The sequence below is a fragment of the Heloderma suspectum genome, chromosome 2 (genome assembly GCF_057233095.1).
Source record: "Heloderma suspectum isolate Gila_16-S chromosome 2, 16-S_ref, whole genome shotgun sequence".
Taxonomy (NCBI): Eukaryota; Metazoa; Chordata; class Lepidosauria; order Squamata; family Helodermatidae; genus Heloderma; species Heloderma suspectum.
The window spans coordinates 52,802,975-52,821,037 of record NC_139459.1 but is presented as its reverse complement, the minus strand read 5'-3'; the positions used below and the strand labels follow the sequence as shown (position 1 = coordinate 52,821,037).

The window sequence follows — 18,063 nt, the reverse complement described above, 5'->3', positions numbered from 1 at the left end:
TAAAAATGTCAATTAAATTCATTTTAATTCCAGGTTGTTACACAAAATGTGAAGAAGGCAAAGTGGGGGTGAATACTTCTACAAGACACTGTAGTTCCTCTTAAGAGTGTATAGGCTTGTAGCCTTAAACTAATCAATGAAAATGTTAAAGCAAAATATTTTAAGACCACAGGCAAAAGCCCTTATCTAAAAATATATACAGGCAAAAGCCCTTATCTAAAAATATATACAGGCAAAATCCAATGTAAATCCTACTTAGAGTTGACCTACTGAAACAAATGGGACTTAAGTTATGACTAACTCCAGTACCATTCATTTCAATGGGTCTACTCTAAGTAGGACTTACATTGAACTTCACCCATGGATTGCTTATTTTGTCTTAACTGGACTACTACTAACCTCTTTAAAAATAGCATAAGCTCACCTTTTAATTAGGAAGCCTAAGGACAAAAGCATTAAGAAAAGTAAAATTAAAAGTTTGTCTAACCTTTCAGTTATATTGGTGCATCAAAGAAAATGACATGGTACTGCACAAGTATTACACTTCAGTTCTTTCTTAAGTATCATCCATATTTAAAGAGAATTGTTTATACCAGTTTAATTTCCGTGGTTCAGAATGAAGCTTTTTTTATTTTTGCAACTGAGGCTGCAATCTTGTGCATACATAGTACAAGTAAATCTCTGTGAACGCCACAGGATCTTCCGACTAAATGAGCTTTGGATCAATCTGTAAGAGCAGAGTCAGAAGAATCATATAAAAGCTACACTCCCCATTTTGCTCAAGAGAATGTTCTGCTATGAAAGTCCCTTCACCTTATAAAAAATTAAACTACTAAGAAAGATTCCTCAGGAACACCGTGTTAATTGAAAATGTTTATTAAAACCCACGCAGCATCACAGAATTATGATCTGGGTCTCTCTTTCTTGCCCTTGTACAACGCTAACAGAGAAACATTGGCTACTTTAACAACTTTGAAGCGAACTCCTGGAATGTCACCAACAGCATGGCCCTTCCGACCAAAACCAGCAACCAGAACTTCATCGTTTTCCTACAGTAAAAAAAAAGAAAGAAATGTCTACTCACAACAAATACACTTGCATACATTTTAAAGCATTTAAAGCTACCCAAAAAGTTAATAAAGCAGTTTGGTTCAATTCTCCCTTACAGTTATATCAACCAATAGCATTTAATTATTTCTCAAATGCATTTACCTCAATGAAGTTCAAACAACCATCATTAGGAACAAAGGCTGTTATTTTCTTGCCATTCTTGATGAGCTGGACTCGGACACACTTCCTGATGGCAGAATTTGGCTGCTTAGCTTCTACGCCACTGAAATGTGAAGTGTACAACATAAATATTGTTACAAGAACTCTGTCTCTTAGGGTGCAATCCTATACATGGGTAGACAAAAAAAAAGTCTTCCAACTCACAGCGTTCCCCAGCAGCCATGCTAGCTGCAGAATGCTGGGAGTTGTAGGGCTTTTTTTCTGTCTAAACTTCCATAGGATTGTGCCCTAAATTACATTTCTACAATTATATTTCAAAAATTGTGAGTAATTATACAGTCTTCATATCCACAGTCCATCTTCTTACTGTTGTGATGCAAAGTGACAAGACGACTAAAATGAAATCAGAAACTCAAACAACAAAATTGGTCTAATATTTATTTTTGTCCTCTATAGCAAATATGACACTGGCACTGCAAAGCACCATTCAAAGTTTAAATAAATTCACAGTCCAATACTATGGATTCTTACTCAGAAGAAATTCTTACTTAATTCCATGCAACTTACTCCTAGGTAAGTCTGCATAGAGTTGAAGCCTTAATTTCACATGTCTTGACCCTGAATATGCGTTAGGCTGCAATCCTATACTGAAAGGAGCTCCAAGCTTTTTGGACCTGTGGGTACATTTGGGAATTTGAGGAACTGCTGTGGGCACCACCACAAAATGGCTCCCACAGAGGATGTGGCTAGTCACATAATGGTTTCCATGGGGACCTGGCTCATCAAAAGTGAGCTTAGGAGGTTGGGTGGAGAAATAGTGAGGCTAGGAGGAAGTGGGAGCAGCAAGGCAAAGGCGTAGAGGGGAAAGAGCAAGGCTGGAGGCTAGAAAAGTAGAGGAAAACTGTCCTAACATTTCCCAAGGTTTTTATCTTAAAAAATTGAAGGTGGCAGGGAGTGGAGAGCTTCATGAGCACCTCTGGAGGTCCCCACAGGCACCATGCTGGGGCCCTCTGCTATACCCAGTCACATGGCAGTAAGCCCCACTAAACTCAGTGGGATTTACTTTTGAGTAGCTACGTACAGGATTGTGCTGTGAGTCAGAAAACAGAATAATTGTAAACTATCCAAACCAAAAACAAAAAGAGGGGACGGGTTAAGACCTGGTTTTGCAGGAAGTATGCAGATTCTTAGGGGAAGGTGACCCAACATTCATTTCTACTTTTAATAATGGGAATTACAATAAACAGAAAATTGTAAAACTCTCCCCAAAAGAGAGTATTTTTAAGGGCCTTAGACTCCACAAATTTGCACAGAAGCCTTAACTTGCAGTTGTAGAAATTCAAGGATTCATTCCAGCAATTATCCCAAATTGTCACAACTCAATCCCTGTTGAAAGACAAGTGCACCTGGCACAATGCTGTCTAAGATCATAGATACACCTTACTCTACACTTATTTAGGAAAGCCAGTGCAGTAAGGAATACTGTTCAATACCCTACAGCAAGAGTGGGCAACTTGTAGCCCAAAACACCTTGAGGGCCACAGCTCCCATCAACCATAGTCAGCATAGCCATGATGAGGGTTCATGGGAGTTGTGGCCGCCCAGATGTTTAGGCCTACAAATTGTCCCCCTGTGCATTGCAACGATGCTCCAAGACCCTTTCTGGTGCCAAGACAGAAAAAGGAGGCATTCATGACTTCTCCCTCTCTATTAGAAGGGGGACAGAGATGCTTCAATCACACAGAAGCCTTACATATAACACAAGTACTGAACGCAAATCAGACATGGATAAATAAGACTGAGAAACCCACAGTTGTGAGAAACCTTCTAATGTAATTTAATTCTTCAAGAAAGGATTGAAAATGACAACATTAGCTTCAAGCTATCTCAGCTTCATGTCTTACTTTTTCTTTATGGAAGAAGTTTTAAAAACCTAAGTTGATGGTAAGAAGGTATTTGAAACTGAAAGACAAACTGACCGTTCAGTGTTGGTTAACAAAAGATAATCTCTAGAATGGCAGTACAATGACTACTTGATGCTGAACATTCCTAAGAGCCAGAAATAAGTTTTCAATACCTACGTGTTAGAAACATGACACATTCCAACAATGCTTTTCTGCCACACATACTGACCTTTGCACTTTAACTACATTTATGCTGTCTGTTCTACTGCATGGTAGTACAGATCTCCGACTGCCCCTTCTGAAGTTAGAGTGCTGTCTCCGACCTCAGAATACCCACTACCCTATGGCCCGTCAGACAACGTCTACGGGGCATAGGATTGCTCCCTTACAGGACATAACTCTTTACAGGAAATGGGGTAGTCAAAATCAAGATCCTATCAATTCTTGATAAAACTCACACTTTTTCCAGGACAATTCCTTTGGCGTGGGAGGCTCCCCCAAAAGGGTTGGCCTTCAAAGCAGTACCCAGATGGGCCTTCTTGTACTGTTTGTCATGCCACTTCTGATCACGTCGGTGACTGCGCAGCTTCCTGGCTGTACGAAGCCCACGACACTTGCCTAGAAGGACCAAACAGAGAGCAAGATTTTTATCCTTAGGCATCAGCTGAAGACAATTTGCCCTAGTTTTATTTAAAAGACCTTGTTTCAACTGGCACTGCTACTGGTCCTGATGTTTTTTGAAATTCATTTTTGGCTGATGTCGCAGGTGAGCAGTTCATACTTTATTATTTTATGTACAGTTTTATGAATCTATTCAATATAAGTATTTCTACAGAAGATTACCAATGATGCAATAAAATACAATGTCAAAACCAATAATAATAAATATGACAGCAAAGAAATGCCTAGAACAGTACAGCAATAGAGTGAGTTTACAAGTCTAGGATTTATCTTTTTTATTTTCACCCAGCACCTAAACAACATCTAAGTAAGTGCCCGGGGGGCGCATTCCACTTGTTATCATGATAATTTGTTCATATTTATTTTATTTATTACATTTCTATACCACCCAATAGTCAAAGCTCCCTGGACAGTTCACAACAATTAAAACCATAAAATGAAAGATGATAAAATACAATATAAAAGTTTAAAACTACAGTATAAAAAATAAAAATAACCAAACAGAAGCTAGCAGCAGTGCAAAGATTTAAAATACCAGTTTTAAAACAGAAACTGAATGCCTGGGAAAATTTAGGTTTTTAGTTTAAGATTTCTTCTTATATTCTTCACAATCTTGAGCACATATGAGAAAATGGAGGTGATGATGATGATAATGTTTGAAGTAAAATAAAATGCAATTAAGAAGAGAACAGCAGCCTGCAGACAAAAATAAAATATGAACCTAAGAACATAAGAGGAACTATGCTGGATCAGACCAAGAGTCCATCTACTCCAGCATTTTTCTCCCTCTCTCATAATATTAGAATGTAGGATCATCCCACAAAGCCAACTGGTGGAAGATTCAGTACAAATAAAAGGAAAAATTTCTTCACACAGCACATAGTTAAACTATGGAATTCACTACCACAAGATGTGGTGATGGCCACCAACTTGGATGGCTTCAGAAGGGGGTTAGAAACATTCATGGAGAAGAAGGCAATCAATGATTACTAGTCCCGATGGCTACATGCTACCTCCAGTATCATAGGTAGTATGCCTAGGGATGTTGGAGAATTCTGCCACGGATCTCAGTGAGGCTGAATGCATTCCCCCGAAATCCATGGCAGAACAAAGCCCCCCACCCCACCACCCCATGAAAGGCTCGCAAAATGGAGCACTTACCTGGTGCCGTTCGTGCTGCTTTGCAAATGGCAGCCACGTCTGCGGCCACCATTCACTTCTTCATTACTGCCGTGATAGGCTACGTAAATATTTACGTAGCCTATCACGGAAAAAAAAAAGGGAACGCAAATGGCCACCATTTGCGTTCCTGTTCTTTTGCCATTATAGGCTACGTAAATATTTACGTAGCCTATCATGGCAAAAGACAAGGATGCAAATGGCGGCGGCTATGGCCACCGCCATTTGTGTCCCTGCGCAGCCCAGCAGCCAGCTGTCCCTGGACAAAACCAGGTAAGTGTTTCGTACATCCCTAAGTATGCCTATGTACACCAGTTGCTGGGGAACATGGGCAGAAGGGTGCTGTTGCACTCATGTCTTGCTTGTGGGTCACCTATCAACAGCTGGTTGGCCACTGTGTGAACAGAATGCTGGACTAGAATTCTCCAGGAGCCCCTGCCAAAAGAAGTGAGGTGGGTGGCTACCAGGAAGAGGGCCTTTTCTGTGGCACCCAGGCTGTGGAATGAGCTCCCTAGAGACGTTTGCCTGGCACCTACATTGTATTCTTTCACGCACTAGGTGAAGAACTTTTTATTCTCCCAGCATTTTAGAACTCTAGTCTTTTAGTTCCGCAGTTTTAAGTCCGTATTTTAAATCTCTGCATTGCTGTTAGGTTTTATTCTGGCTGTACTTTTATATTGTAGTTTTAAGGTTTCATATTTTATATTGCTCTATGCTGCACTTTGTGGTTTTAATTTTTGTGAACTGCCCAGAGAGCTTCAGCTATTGGGCAATATAGTAAATAAATAAATAGTTGGACCCTTGGTCTGATCCAGCACGGATCTTCTTATGTTCTTAGCATTCTGTTCACACAGTGGCCAACCAGGTTCCCATGAGAAACCCACAAACAGGACATGAGTGAAACAGCACCCTCCTGCCCATTGTCAGGGCTGGATGGGAGCCCATAAAGCCCCAAAGCAGTTCTGATTCTGAGGAAGAGATAGAACGGTGGGAGAGGAACCTGCACGTTGTTGAGAGGTGCAGCTGGAGAGAGAGTCCCTCCCTGCTCACATTCATGAGAGTGGTAGCGGCCCTGGCAGGCACCTGGAGGAGAAGGAACAAGCAGGAGAAGGAGGGCGCTGAAGTTGCCCTCATTAGGGTCATGCAATTAGCATCTGTAAGTGTCATTAGCTTAAATGGAAATAAAGCCTTGGAAAAGAGCCCTATCATCTGTGTGTTGATTCTGGCTACTTGAGGATTTCAGAAGGCGGCAGGGGCGCTCCTGACACCCATGATCCCCAGCAACGGGCGTACACAGGCACACTGCCTCTGGTACTGGAGGTACCGTTTAGCCATCGGGACTAGTAGCCATTGATAGCCTTTCCCTCCAGCATTTTGCCCAACCACTTTTAAAGCCATCCAAATTGGTGGCCACGGCTACATCTTGCGGTAGCAAATTCCATCGCTTAACTATGCGCGGTGCGAAGGAGCCCTTCCTTTTATCTGCCGATGATTTTCGGAGCCCAGCCGAGTTAGCGCGTTGCAGCGAAAACAACAGAAAGGCTGGCGGCACCTTAAAACCGACCGCATCTGCTCCAGCAGAAGCTTTCGCGGACTGCGGGAAAAACGGAGCCCACGTCGACCAGAAGACACGTGGCGCTGCTCAGCACAGCATCGGGGCCCGGCCCGGCCCGGGCACACTTCATGTTAAGAGCCTCCTAGACAGCCACCCCGTGGAGGAGAAAAAATAGATACCTCGCCCGACACAGGCTCGCTCCACTCACCCATCCTGCCGCTGCCCACCGCGTCAGGGGCTCTCGCAGAGAAAGGCCCGCAGCCCCCCGCGGCAGCGGTACGCAACCTCAGCAAGGACCCCACGTGGGGTGTCTACCTTCGCGCCTGGCCCGCCGGATGCATGCAAAGCCTCGCTGAGGTGAAAGAAAAGATGGGCTGAGCGGGAACCGGCCCCGGCCCACAATAACGCACGAGTCTTCCTAACAAGCTAGCAGCAAAGAAGGAAGGAAAAACGGAGTCCCACACAGCCCGAACTTCCTGTTTTAAATCGAAAGCCGCCATATTGGCCATGATAGCGAGGGCGCTCTAGCCGCGGCATTTCCTTGGGGAAAGACCCGCGCGTGTAGTAGCGACTCATAAACACGGCGTCGCCTTGGAAATAAGAAGTAGCGTTTTAATACCGGGAGTCGTGATAAGGACTGCGGTGGGGCTCAAAATCTTTCGGTCTCTATGGTGAGGCTCTGCTCGCTCGCGTCTGTGCTTGGGATGGAGCATACAGAGCAGGGTTCTTAATTTTTTCCTTCATAGGATGTCTGCGAGGAGCGCCGGTAATGGCGCGGGCCGCGAACTACATTTCCCACAATGCATCGCCCCGCACCCGCCATGTTGCCTATCGCCCGCCCAAGCCAGCTGAGGTAGTAGGTGCCGCGCGATTCTTTTCCGAGCAGGCGCCAGGAGAGCCACCCCGTCGGAGTTGGGAGGAGGCCCTCGACGCGGAGGCTCTGTGCCGCGGTGGATTGTGGGCCTCTCTCTTTCCTTCTCGCGATCCGCGGACGGCACGATGGGTGAGCGGCTCCGGGGAGCCCTGTCACGGCTGCAGCGGGAGCGGGGCGGGCGCAGAGGGACGGACTGAGGGGCCCTGAGGTGTGACCGGCCCCTGCGCCTTCAGCCTTCCCAGCGCGGCCACTGCCGGATCCTTCCAGGAGTTGCCACGCGGCCGCCTCCGAAAGAGCCTCCTTGGAGGCAGGCCTTCTTCCCACGGCCTGTACCAGGCGGGTGGGCCCCTCGCGGGCCTCCAGCTGCCTCTGGTCTGCAACTCCCATCAGCCCTAGCCAGCGTAGCCGATGGGTTGATGGCAGTTGTAAGCCAAAACATCTGGAGGGCCACAGGTTGCCCTTTTCTGGTGCATACGTTACTAGTCAGTGGAATGCATTGCCACAAGATGGGGCGCTGGCACTAGCGCTTAGGTGGCCTTAAAATTTATTTATTTATTTATTTATTGCATTTATACCCCGCCTTTCTCCCTCTCGCAAGGAACTCAAGGCGGCTTACATTATCCTCCTCCTCACCGTTGTATCCTCACAACAACAACCCTGTGAGGTAGGTTGGGCTGAGAGTCTTTGACTGGCCCAAAGTCACCCAGTGAGCTTCCATGGCCAAGTGGGGATCTCCCGGCTCCCAGTCCGTCACTCTCACCACTACACTACACTGGCTCTCTCTCTAAAAGGTCAGTTAATGGCCACCAGTCACGGCTGTATGGAACCTCTAGGTTCAGGGTCTGGCACTGAATGCCAGTGGCTGAAGAGCAATATGGGGAAAAACTGTTGCCTTTATGCCCTGCTTGTGAGTTTTCAAAAGGCAACTGGTTGACCGCTGTGGGCAATGGGATGCTAGACTGTTCTAAGATGTAAGAGAGGGATTCATTTTATTTCTGTACCACCCAATAACCGAAGCTGCCTGAGTGATGCACAGAAATTACAAGCCACAAATACAAGACAATAAAATCAAAATATAAAGTCTGTAACATACAAAACTTAAAAACAAGTTAAGATGTCTAGAACAGTTATAATAAGAAACCAGGACCCCATCATATGTCATCAAACGTCCAGGAGTAGAGGAAAGTATTAACCTGGAGCTGAAAAAGATGACAAAGTTGGCCCCTGGAGGACCTTAGTGGGAGAGCATTCCACAGTCTTGGGGCTACCAGCAAGAAGGTCCTCTTCCTTCTTGCCATTCTCTAAACCGCCCTCAGAGGCAGCCCTCTAAAGAGGGATCAGTCTTGTCATCCATTAACATAAGAAGAGCCATGCTGGATCAGACCAAGGGTCCATCTAGTCCAGCATTCTATTCACACAGTGGCCAACCAGTTGTCAACCAGGACCCACAAGCAGAACATGAGTGCAACAGCATCCTCCCACCCATTTTTCCCAACAACTGGTGTGCATAGGCTCACTGCCTCAGGTACTGGAGGTAGCACACAGCCATCAGGACTAGTAGCCATCAATAGCTGTTTCCTCCTGGAATCTGTCTAACCCCCTTTTAAAGCCATCCAAATTGGTGGCCATCGCTTTATCCTGTGGTAGCAAATTCCATAGTTTAACTATGCGCTGTATGAAGAAGTACTTCGTTTTATCTGTCCTGAATCTCCCACCAATCAGCTTCGTGGGGTGACCCGGGTTTTAGTTTTTTGAGAGAGGGAGAAAAATGTCCATTGAACTACATGGAGAGAGAGAGAGAGAGATATCAAGCAACAGAAATAAGAGAAAGTAAAAAACAATAGGTATTTATTTGTTTTGGAACCACATTGATACAGGGAAAAGAGAAGGAGAATACACAAGAAGGAGAGGGGAAAGGATTAACATTAACATTTCAAATGTATACATTACTATAAGCAGTCCAGATATCTAAATAAGCATCCATATGACGTTGATGGTTATAGTAAATAAGTTCAAATATAGCAAGAGAAGTAAGATCTTTAGTCCATTGAGTGATAGGTGATGGATGTCCTTCTTTCCAAGCTTGGAGTATAAAGGCACAATCCTATCACTGCTTGGAAGCTCCCAAACTTGGGGGCTTTCAAGATTCCTATGCTCTGTCAGGCTGAAGCCGGCAGGACGGGAGGAACAGCAGAGGCAATCTTTGCCTCCCCACCCTCCGTTCTTAGTTTTTTCGCTAGATGGGCTTCTCAGCCTGTTTAGTGAGGGTGCTTTGGAGGGGGAGGGAAGAAGGCGGGAGGAGGCTCAGGATAAATCATACCCTGTACTCTCCAGTCCCCTCCCCTCCCCCTATAATGCCGCCTTTTCTCCCTCTCCGAGGTCGGGTTTCTGACCTTGGAGAGGCAGCCAGTGCGATTCTGTGCACCGGTGGCAGGGGACAGATCTGTGACTCACCCTTTTAAGATTGGAGTGCTGTCTCCGACCTCAGAGAGGGGAATCCGAACTATCCTGTGGTCCCTGGGACGCTTCCCCAGGGATCATAGGATTGCTCTCTAAGTCTCTTTGCAACTATAAAGGCTCTCAGTATCTTCTTTTGCTGTCAGTCCCCACATCACAGGGATATAATTTGAAAGCGCATGTACATCTGCTATTAGATTTTTCAAGAACAAAAATTATATGAGTAATGACTTCTAATCAAAAAAGCTGCTACAGAATGTTAACGAGTAGTGATATGTTTCATGATACGAACTTTTCTCCTTTTCTTTTTTTGTTTGTTATTGCTAATGTTGTGTTGCAAATAAAAAGATTTTTTTTAATGTAGCTGCATTGTTAATTGGGAAAACATTGAACAGTTCTTTGGCAGGAGAAAATAATTTGGCTGCCATGTCTGAGAAATACAGTTTGCGGGGAAGAGGTGTGTGCACGTGCTTATCTATGAAAACTTATTTGATGTGCCAGATTCACTCTGACAAGCATTACATTTGTTACTGACTCACAATACATGCTAATATAGATAAAAAATTGAAGCTCTGTTTCAGCTTACCCTTGATACATTTTGTAAGATGGCTAAGGAAGGATCTGGCCCTTTGAATTACGCGTCCAAAATTCCAGATTCTGCTCTTGAAATGATCTTGCGACCAGAATAAACTAGGAAATGTATCTACCTTTCATGGCTCACATGCTGTGTTTTGGTTCCAAAGTTTTTTGGATGTTAATACTTAAACCAAGAGTATATTAGGGAACAAGGAAGCCACTATGGAACTCCAGAAATACTAAGGATTACTGCACACTTATATAGAGTTTGGGGGAGAGACAGAAGTATGAAAAAGAAGTATGTTCTACTACTCCTTGCCCCAGAGGAAGCCTCCATCCTTGGTTTGCAAGGTTTTCACATACATTGACCCATTTTCAGGTTTTATTGGCTACTATAAGTACTTTAATTACGCCTTTCCCCCACCCCAAAACCCATTCTGTATTAGAAAGTAGTATGTGAATTTACAGCGCAGCTATGATCAGGTAGATAAAAAATCGGTATTGTGAATAATGTTATAGTGCCAATGGAGGGGTGAACAGTGAGCCGATTGAGGTCCATGGTGGTCTGTAATTCTTTGATCTTAATGGTTTCTGTTCACCTCTAATGTACTGCTTTCTAGGCAAGTGTCGTGGGCTTCGTACAGCCAGGAAACTGCGCAGTCACCGACGTGATCAAAAGTGGCATGACAAACAGTACAAGAAGGCCCATCTGGGTACTGCTTTGAAGGCCAACCCTTTTGGAGGAGCCTCCCACGCCAAAGGAATTGTCCTAGAAAAAGTGTGAGTTTTATCAAGAATTGATAGGATCTTGATTTTGACTACCCCATTTCCTGTAAAGATTTTTGTCCTGGAAAGAATTGTGTACTACTTGCACTAGAACTGATAGCATAAATGCAGTTTAAGTGCAGCTGCTGGTATCTGTGGCAGAGGAGCATTATCAGCTTGTGCCCTATTTCCAGCACTAAGGTTTTGGAAATTTTACTTATGGCTGGCTCTTAGGAATTTTCAACAGTTTTACTGCTATTCTTTCTTTTGTTAATTAATAGTAGCTGTTTGTGCAAGGAAATGAATAAGAACCTTTGTTCCAGAAGGAAAAAGTAGGAAATGAAACTGAGATAACTTGAAGTAAATGTTGCTATTTTGGATCCTCTCTTGAAAGATTCATTACATTATACAATGTCCCAGTTCGCATGTAATGCCAGTCCATGAGTTGGTGGGCCACATGGGAGCAAGTAAGCCCACTGTTGCCCACCCACTGCTTTTGCTTTGCAGTCTTTCCTGGGTTTGTGGGCATGAAGTGCAAACCTAGAACTCTGGATTGTTGAGGGAGAAACAACCCAGGGTTTTAACCCAGGGTTTGTTTGGGGGTTAAAACTCTGGGTTGTTTCCCCTGAAGAACCCAAGAGTTCTCAAGTCATGTTGAATAACTGCTGTTTTCTCAGTCGGATGCAAAACAGAAGCAGTGAGTGGTAATTAACTAATCCATGGTTTGTCATTACATGCAAACCAAGTTAGTACGCTAGAAACTTTCTCACAGCTGTTGGTGCCTCAGGCTTAATTATCTATGTCTAGTTTGCATTCAATATTCTATGCACTCTATGTAAGGCTTCTGTGTTTTCCATATTATTTATTTCTATTATTTCAAAACATAGGAAGCTGCCTTACACTAAGTCAGATCATTGGTCCATCTAGCCCAGTATTGTTGACACTGACTGGCAGCAGCTCTTCAGGGTTTCAGGCAGGGGTTTACCTGGAGAAGCCAGGGATTGAACCTGGGAGCTTCTTCATGAAAAGCAGATGCTCTACTCACAGTCTTTTGGAACAGCTTGATCTCATCTAAATTCAGTGAATTTCTGCTGCTCCTCGTACATAACCAATGGATAATGGGGTTGGATCCAGAATAATTCTTCCATGGACAGAAGGGCTTGTTCCATCTGCAGGAAGCTTCGGATCCAATGGACAAATCTCACTGGCAGAATGGAGGAGGTGGCAATCTTCGTCTGTTTTCTTCACCACCCACCCCTGCCCCGGCAGTCCCCTATGAGCCCTTCCCCCCAAGTCTGCTCTGGAGCAGACCTTTGCTCAAGGAATGTTTTCGCCAGTGGAAAAGAAACCAGATCCAACCCAGTGTCTAAAATGACTACTTAGGTTGGGGGCGTTTTGCAAATATGCCTGCCTAGTCTGCCTCTGTACTTAGCATTTTTTGCTGTCCGCTTCATTATTTCCATTTTAGTGGCGTAGAGGCTAAGCAGCCAAATTCTGCCATCAGGAAGTGTGTCCGAGTCCAGCTAATCAAGAACGGCAAGAAAATAACAGCTTTTGTTCCTAATGATGGTTGTTTGAACTTCATTGAGGTGAGTAACTATTTCTTTAAACACTAAAGGAGTGATAGGTGAAAAACAGATTTTACTAGTACATAAATAGTAGAAACAGGTGGTGTTGTAATGTTACATTATAACACACTAAATCATAATTTATTTCAACTTTATGATGGTGGATGAAGGAAAACAGCCTGTGAGTTTCCAAGGGAGGATACAGAAAGTTCCAGAGAACCACTTGAAGCCTCGTCTTCTCCCCCCCCCCCACTCCACACACACACACACACACACACACACACACACACCCCTGAGAAAGGGAAGAGAAGGAAAATTGGAAGTTGACTGTGGAGGAGGGGAAATATTGGACCCACGAAAAGTGAAACTACCAGGTGCTCAACCATTGAGAAGACTGATGGGGAATATTAGGCCTATGAATTTAGTTTCCTAGAATTCAAGCCTTTCTCAAGGAGGGTGGGAAAGGCATCTCAAGAATTTGGTGGTGTCTCTTTTCCTGTTCTTCGGCTGTGGTGCTGTTTAACAGCTGAAGATAGTTCTTGTTTGTGTGATAAGCAAGCATATACAAAATTCATACTCTTTGTTTTTGGCAGAATTCACTTCACTGTGATGTTTGATGCTTTAAAACTTTGTTCAGTGAGAAATTAATCACTACTAATTTTGTTTAATTCCAGGAGAACGATGAGGTTCTGGTTGCTGGCTTTGGTCGAAAGGGCCATGCTGTTGGTGACATTCCTGGAGTTCGTTTCAAGGTTGTCAAAGTTGCAAATGTTTCTCTGTTAGCCTTGTACAAAGGCAAAAAGGAGAGACCCAGATCATAAAGTTCTCTTTTCTTGTGAAGATCGATCAATAAAGTTTTCTCATAAGAAATGCCCTTGTAATTTTTTATTAGGTAGGCTTTTGTGGTTTTGGCATTATGTATTGTTTATAAATGACATGCTCAACGCCTGTAGTACTTCTTCTGTAATTAGGAAATAATGCTTAGGATAAGAGTAGTAGGTTTGTGCTACTAACACGCCAAGTGGGGAGGGCATCACCATATCAAGACCCTTAAGGTGGTCTCATTTCATTATTTTGGAGGTTGCAGGAACAAAAAAAAAACAAGAGGAGAAGCTCTGGCTTACAAAAATGTATCCCAAATTTTTCTCGCCCGCCCAATTACTCAGGTAATTTCCAAGGGGAATTTGGCCATTTCTAGTCTTTAGACAACAGCTGAAGAGTTCATCCCGTAGTTAAACTTTTTCTAGGCTTTACCACATCAGACTCCAATGGAGGATTGTGCTCTACATATAGAAAAGTAGGTACCAAAAAGAAGGGCTTCCTAACATCCTTTGTTAGCCGCCTTAACTTCATCATCTTATGTGTGTAGGATTTTTTTTTCAAGGAGTGAGTGTTCAGTTATGTAATCTCCCACCTGTGGTCTGAAGTGTTACAGGAACAATGTTACCATGTGATCAGCTGTTTAGTTAGAAAGCCTCTTAAAGGTGCATACAAACATACCTGCATGCAGGAGTGGATGCAGGTTTTTCTGTTTCGGAGTGAGCTCTGCTTCCCTTTGCCTTTGTTCCTCAGTCAATACATACAGTCTCTGAAAGGAATGCTGATCTACTTTTTCTCTAATTCTTCCCTGTGCTTGAGATGTGCTTTAAGTGCTTGTTATGATCAAATGTTTGTTTAGTTCTTCATTTTTTTAAGAAAACAATCCCAGTCCTCTACATACTGCAGAGGCTTTGTGGCTTTCACAAGGGCTAGCCAATCAGCACTCCACACCTCCTTAATAAAGCAAATATGCTTCCACAGTAGGCTCACTGTTAACTATGCACTTTTACTTAGGCATTTAGAAAGATTCTTTTGGAATTCTTAGCTTGGAATTTCTCCCTTCTGAATAGCTTGGTGGCATTTGCAAACTTTGCTGCTCTACTGATCGCCCCTCAGTTGGTATCATTAATGAAAACATTAAATAGCTCTGTCCCCAGTGTAGATATTTGGGGATACCCTGTAGATACCCATGTTTATTTCCCTCCATTGGAAATCTGTTTGTTCCTACCATCTGCTTCTTGGTGTTTTTAAAAGCCACTTAATAATCCATAAGAGAATCTGTGTTGTAAAGGGAGCTACCAAAGATTTTGGCCCCCCATCCCATCCCCTCTGCTACAGGGAGAGTGAGGCGGGTAGGGATGTCAGAGAATTCCACGACGGATCTCGGTGAGGCCGAATGCCAGTGCATTCGGCCCCCCGAAATCATCATGGAACGGCCTGCCGCCCCCCATGGATCCCCCTCGGGACGAGACTTACCTGGGGCGGATGTTCCGGACAGCGGCGGCTCCAGCGGCAGCGGCTGGTCTTCCGACCGGCTGCCGTCGCCGCCATTTGCAGTCTATGTTTTTTTCTTTTTTTTCCCCCATAGACGTGATAGGCTACGTAAAGACTTGCGTAGCCTATCACGTCTGGGTTTAAAAAAACAAACAAAACGCATACGCAAATGGCGGCGGCTACGGCCGCCGCCATTTGCGTTCCTTATTTTTTGCCGTCTTAGTCTACGTCAATATTTACGTAGACTAAGACGAAGAAAAGAAAGGGGAACGCAAATAGCACCCACTACACTATTTGCGTTCCCCTTTCTTTTGTTCGACTTAGTCTACGTAAATATTGACGTAGACTAAGATGGCGAAAAATAAGGAACGCAAATGGTGGCGGCCATAGCCGCCGCCATTTGCATACGCGTTGGGGTTTTTTTGCCCAGAGCCCTCCGCGGACGGGAATCCGGCTGCGGACGGCCCTGGCCTGGGCCTGGCCGGCTGCTCTGCGAAGCTGCTGCGGAGCACAGCTGGCCGTCGAGGATTCCGGGGGGGAGGACCGGATCGCCTCCCCCCCATTGAGGATTCTGGGGGGAGGGACGGAACGCCCCCCCCCATGAACAGAATCCATGAAAAGGTAAGTCACTTTCGTACATCCCTAGAGGTGCGTGAGGTGTGTCTAGGTTTCCAGCCTTCGTTCATTTAGTACGAAGTAACTGTGTCATACTTATCCAAGTATTACTACAACTTATGCTCTTAGCCCATGACTACTAACTTCATCCACATATTGTACACTGTGAGTGTGATCTAGCTACTTTCAAGTCCCATCAATTTCAGTGGCAAAGATCTTAGCATGAGTGTAACTTCCCCATTTAAATGAATGGAACTTGAAACTGCTTAACTTTTAACTAGATCTTTATTGTCTTTATCGAATTTTTAAACTTCTTGTTACAATCCATTACACCAAATTAGGAAAGTAACTTGAAGCCTAAGGTTGCCATCCTATGCAAGCCTACCAGGGAAGCAAGTTCCATTGAATAAGCATACACAGCATGGAACTATAATTTTGACTTCAGAAATATTTGAGAGTGAATCCAAATAGATACAGACCACATATTTCAGGGCTCAACATTGGTTGAACTCTATGAGTTGGATCCAGACTACTCATTGGTAGAACCCTGCTGGATTTCCATTGCAAAAACTGCTCAGGAGGGTCAGGATACCTTCCAAAAGGACATTGTGCCTGCAGGACATAGTGTGGACTGCAGGAGGAAAGGAGAAACAGCAAAAAACTTTATTAAAAATATTTGTACACCATTTAATATAATAAAACCTTTTACGTCCTATGTGTGCTTAGACAGAAAAAAGCCCTACAATTTACCATGCTGCCAGTTGTAGGACTTTTTCTGTCAAAACACATAGGAGTGTGCCCTAAGACGTTTAAAATCCCTACCTTTCCTCTAGCTCATATAATGCAATTTATGAACTGCTATGCGAAGCATAGTTGGGGGAATTACTACTACCACTATTTTTTTCTTCACCAATATTGAACCCAAAAGGAGCATCATGGCTATTGGAAACTGTTTACTAATGAGAGTACGGTTCTGATGATCTGACATTGCAGTACATTTGGTGGAATTTTGACAGCCATCTTTCTGTCATGACTGGCTCTGATTATGACACCATAGGAGCGGAGGGGAGTCATGGGCATGCTCCACACAGGCCCTATGCTAGAGGTATTTCAGCTACATGGCTTGGCACAGCTTTGAGAAAACGAGGGGAACATCCCACCTCGGACACTTAACTGGAGGTAACCGATGATCTGTTCCAGTAATGGCTTGATTTGCGGTTCAGCTTTGGCAGCTGCACAGGAAATCCCTCCACTTGGCTAGTCTGCTGAAAGTGAGTCTCCATTTCCTGCTAGGAGGTGGTTCCAATCTGCACGCAGCCTGGCAGACACTTCCTAAGCCATCAGCAGCAATACTAAAACCAGAGTAAATGTATGTAAAGGAGATCATTTTTCATGCATTTATTGAGTTTATGTTGTGACCAAAATTGGAAGCGGGATTATGCAGGTGCTGTTGTCTATTCATAGAATGGAAGAATAGCAAAACTGACAGGGGAACTGCTGTGTTAAGTCAGTGGAACTGAAAGCATTCTGGATATTTTGTCTTCACATCTAATAATTTGAATACCAGTTTTAGGGTGCATTCCTATGCATGTTTAGATGGGAAAAGGCCTACAACTCCCAGCAATACCCAGCCAGCAATGCTGGTTGGGGCATGCTGGGAGTTGTAAGGCCTTTTTTTCCTGTTTAAACATGTACGGGATTGCACCTTTAGAAAGTTACATTGCCCCAAGTGAGAATGGTAGTGGAGAAATAGGGTGCCACTCAAAGGGATACTTCCTGTTGCAGCAGCGTAGAGCTCCAACTAGGGACCGCTATTTTGGTGTGCAATAGTTATCTTAACTATATTCAGTCTATCAGAATAGGGAAGATGATTTTTTAGGCGGCATTCCTGTGCCTACCTACTCGGGAATAACACCCACTGAATTAAAAGGGGCCTCCTTCTCAGTAGCTATGTATAGAGTTCCAGTAAGTTACTATTTAATATGTATTAAAAAGTAGTTTGTCATGTGTTTGTATCAACACGACCTTTAATTTCCACATCTTTTTAATTACCTTTTTTGTACCACGAGAGTCATAGATCACATTTGTTATAAGTTATGTTAAAGGCATTTATACATACAGTCAGGGCCAGAAATATTGGAACAAGGATAACTGTTTTGGCAGTTGGCCTCTGTACACCACATTGAAGTTGAAAGGAAACACACGCAGATGGGAGCGAAGTCAGGACTTTCAGCTGTAATTCAAGGGGTTGGACAAAAGTGGGGCACTAACCATTCAGGAAGGACAGCCAGTGGCATACACACACACCCATCGTTGGTGGCTCATAAGTAATGGAACAAATGGCTG

General features: G+C 44.0%; 2 protein-coding genes across 3 annotated transcripts; one reads left to right on the top strand and one right to left on the bottom strand.

Annotated features, from left to right (window-relative positions):
* Positions 1 to 860: 860 nt before the first annotated feature.
* Positions 861 to 6,858, bottom strand: LOC146352252 (small ribosomal subunit protein uS12). Of its 2 annotated transcripts, XM_084833596.1 has the most exons (4): positions 6,758 to 6,858; positions 3,593 to 3,752; positions 1,213 to 1,333; positions 861 to 1,049 (listed from the first exon to the last, which is right to left on the bottom strand). In XM_084833596.1, the coding sequence occupies exons 1-4, from the start codon at positions 6,759 to 6,761 to the stop codon at positions 903 to 905; spliced, it is 432 nt and encodes a 143-aa protein (XP_084689722.1). In that variant the 5' UTR covers positions 6,762 to 6,858; the 3' UTR covers positions 861 to 902. The 2 variants fall into 2 exon arrangements, with proteins under 2 accessions (XP_084689722.1, XP_084689721.1); XM_084833595.1 differs by lacking the exon at positions 6,758 to 6,858 and having other exon boundaries at positions 3,593 to 3,810.
* A 633-nt stretch (positions 6,859 to 7,491) lies between these two features.
* Positions 7,492 to 13,659, top strand: LOC146352251 (small ribosomal subunit protein uS12). The gene is made up of 4 exons (XM_084833597.1): positions 7,492 to 7,552; positions 11,077 to 11,236; positions 12,690 to 12,810; positions 13,464 to 13,659. The coding sequence occupies exons 1-4, from the start codon at positions 7,549 to 7,551 to the stop codon at positions 13,608 to 13,610; spliced, it is 432 nt and encodes a 143-aa protein (XP_084689723.1). The 5' UTR covers positions 7,492 to 7,548; the 3' UTR covers positions 13,611 to 13,659.
* Positions 13,660 to 18,063: the final 4,404 nt, after the last annotated feature.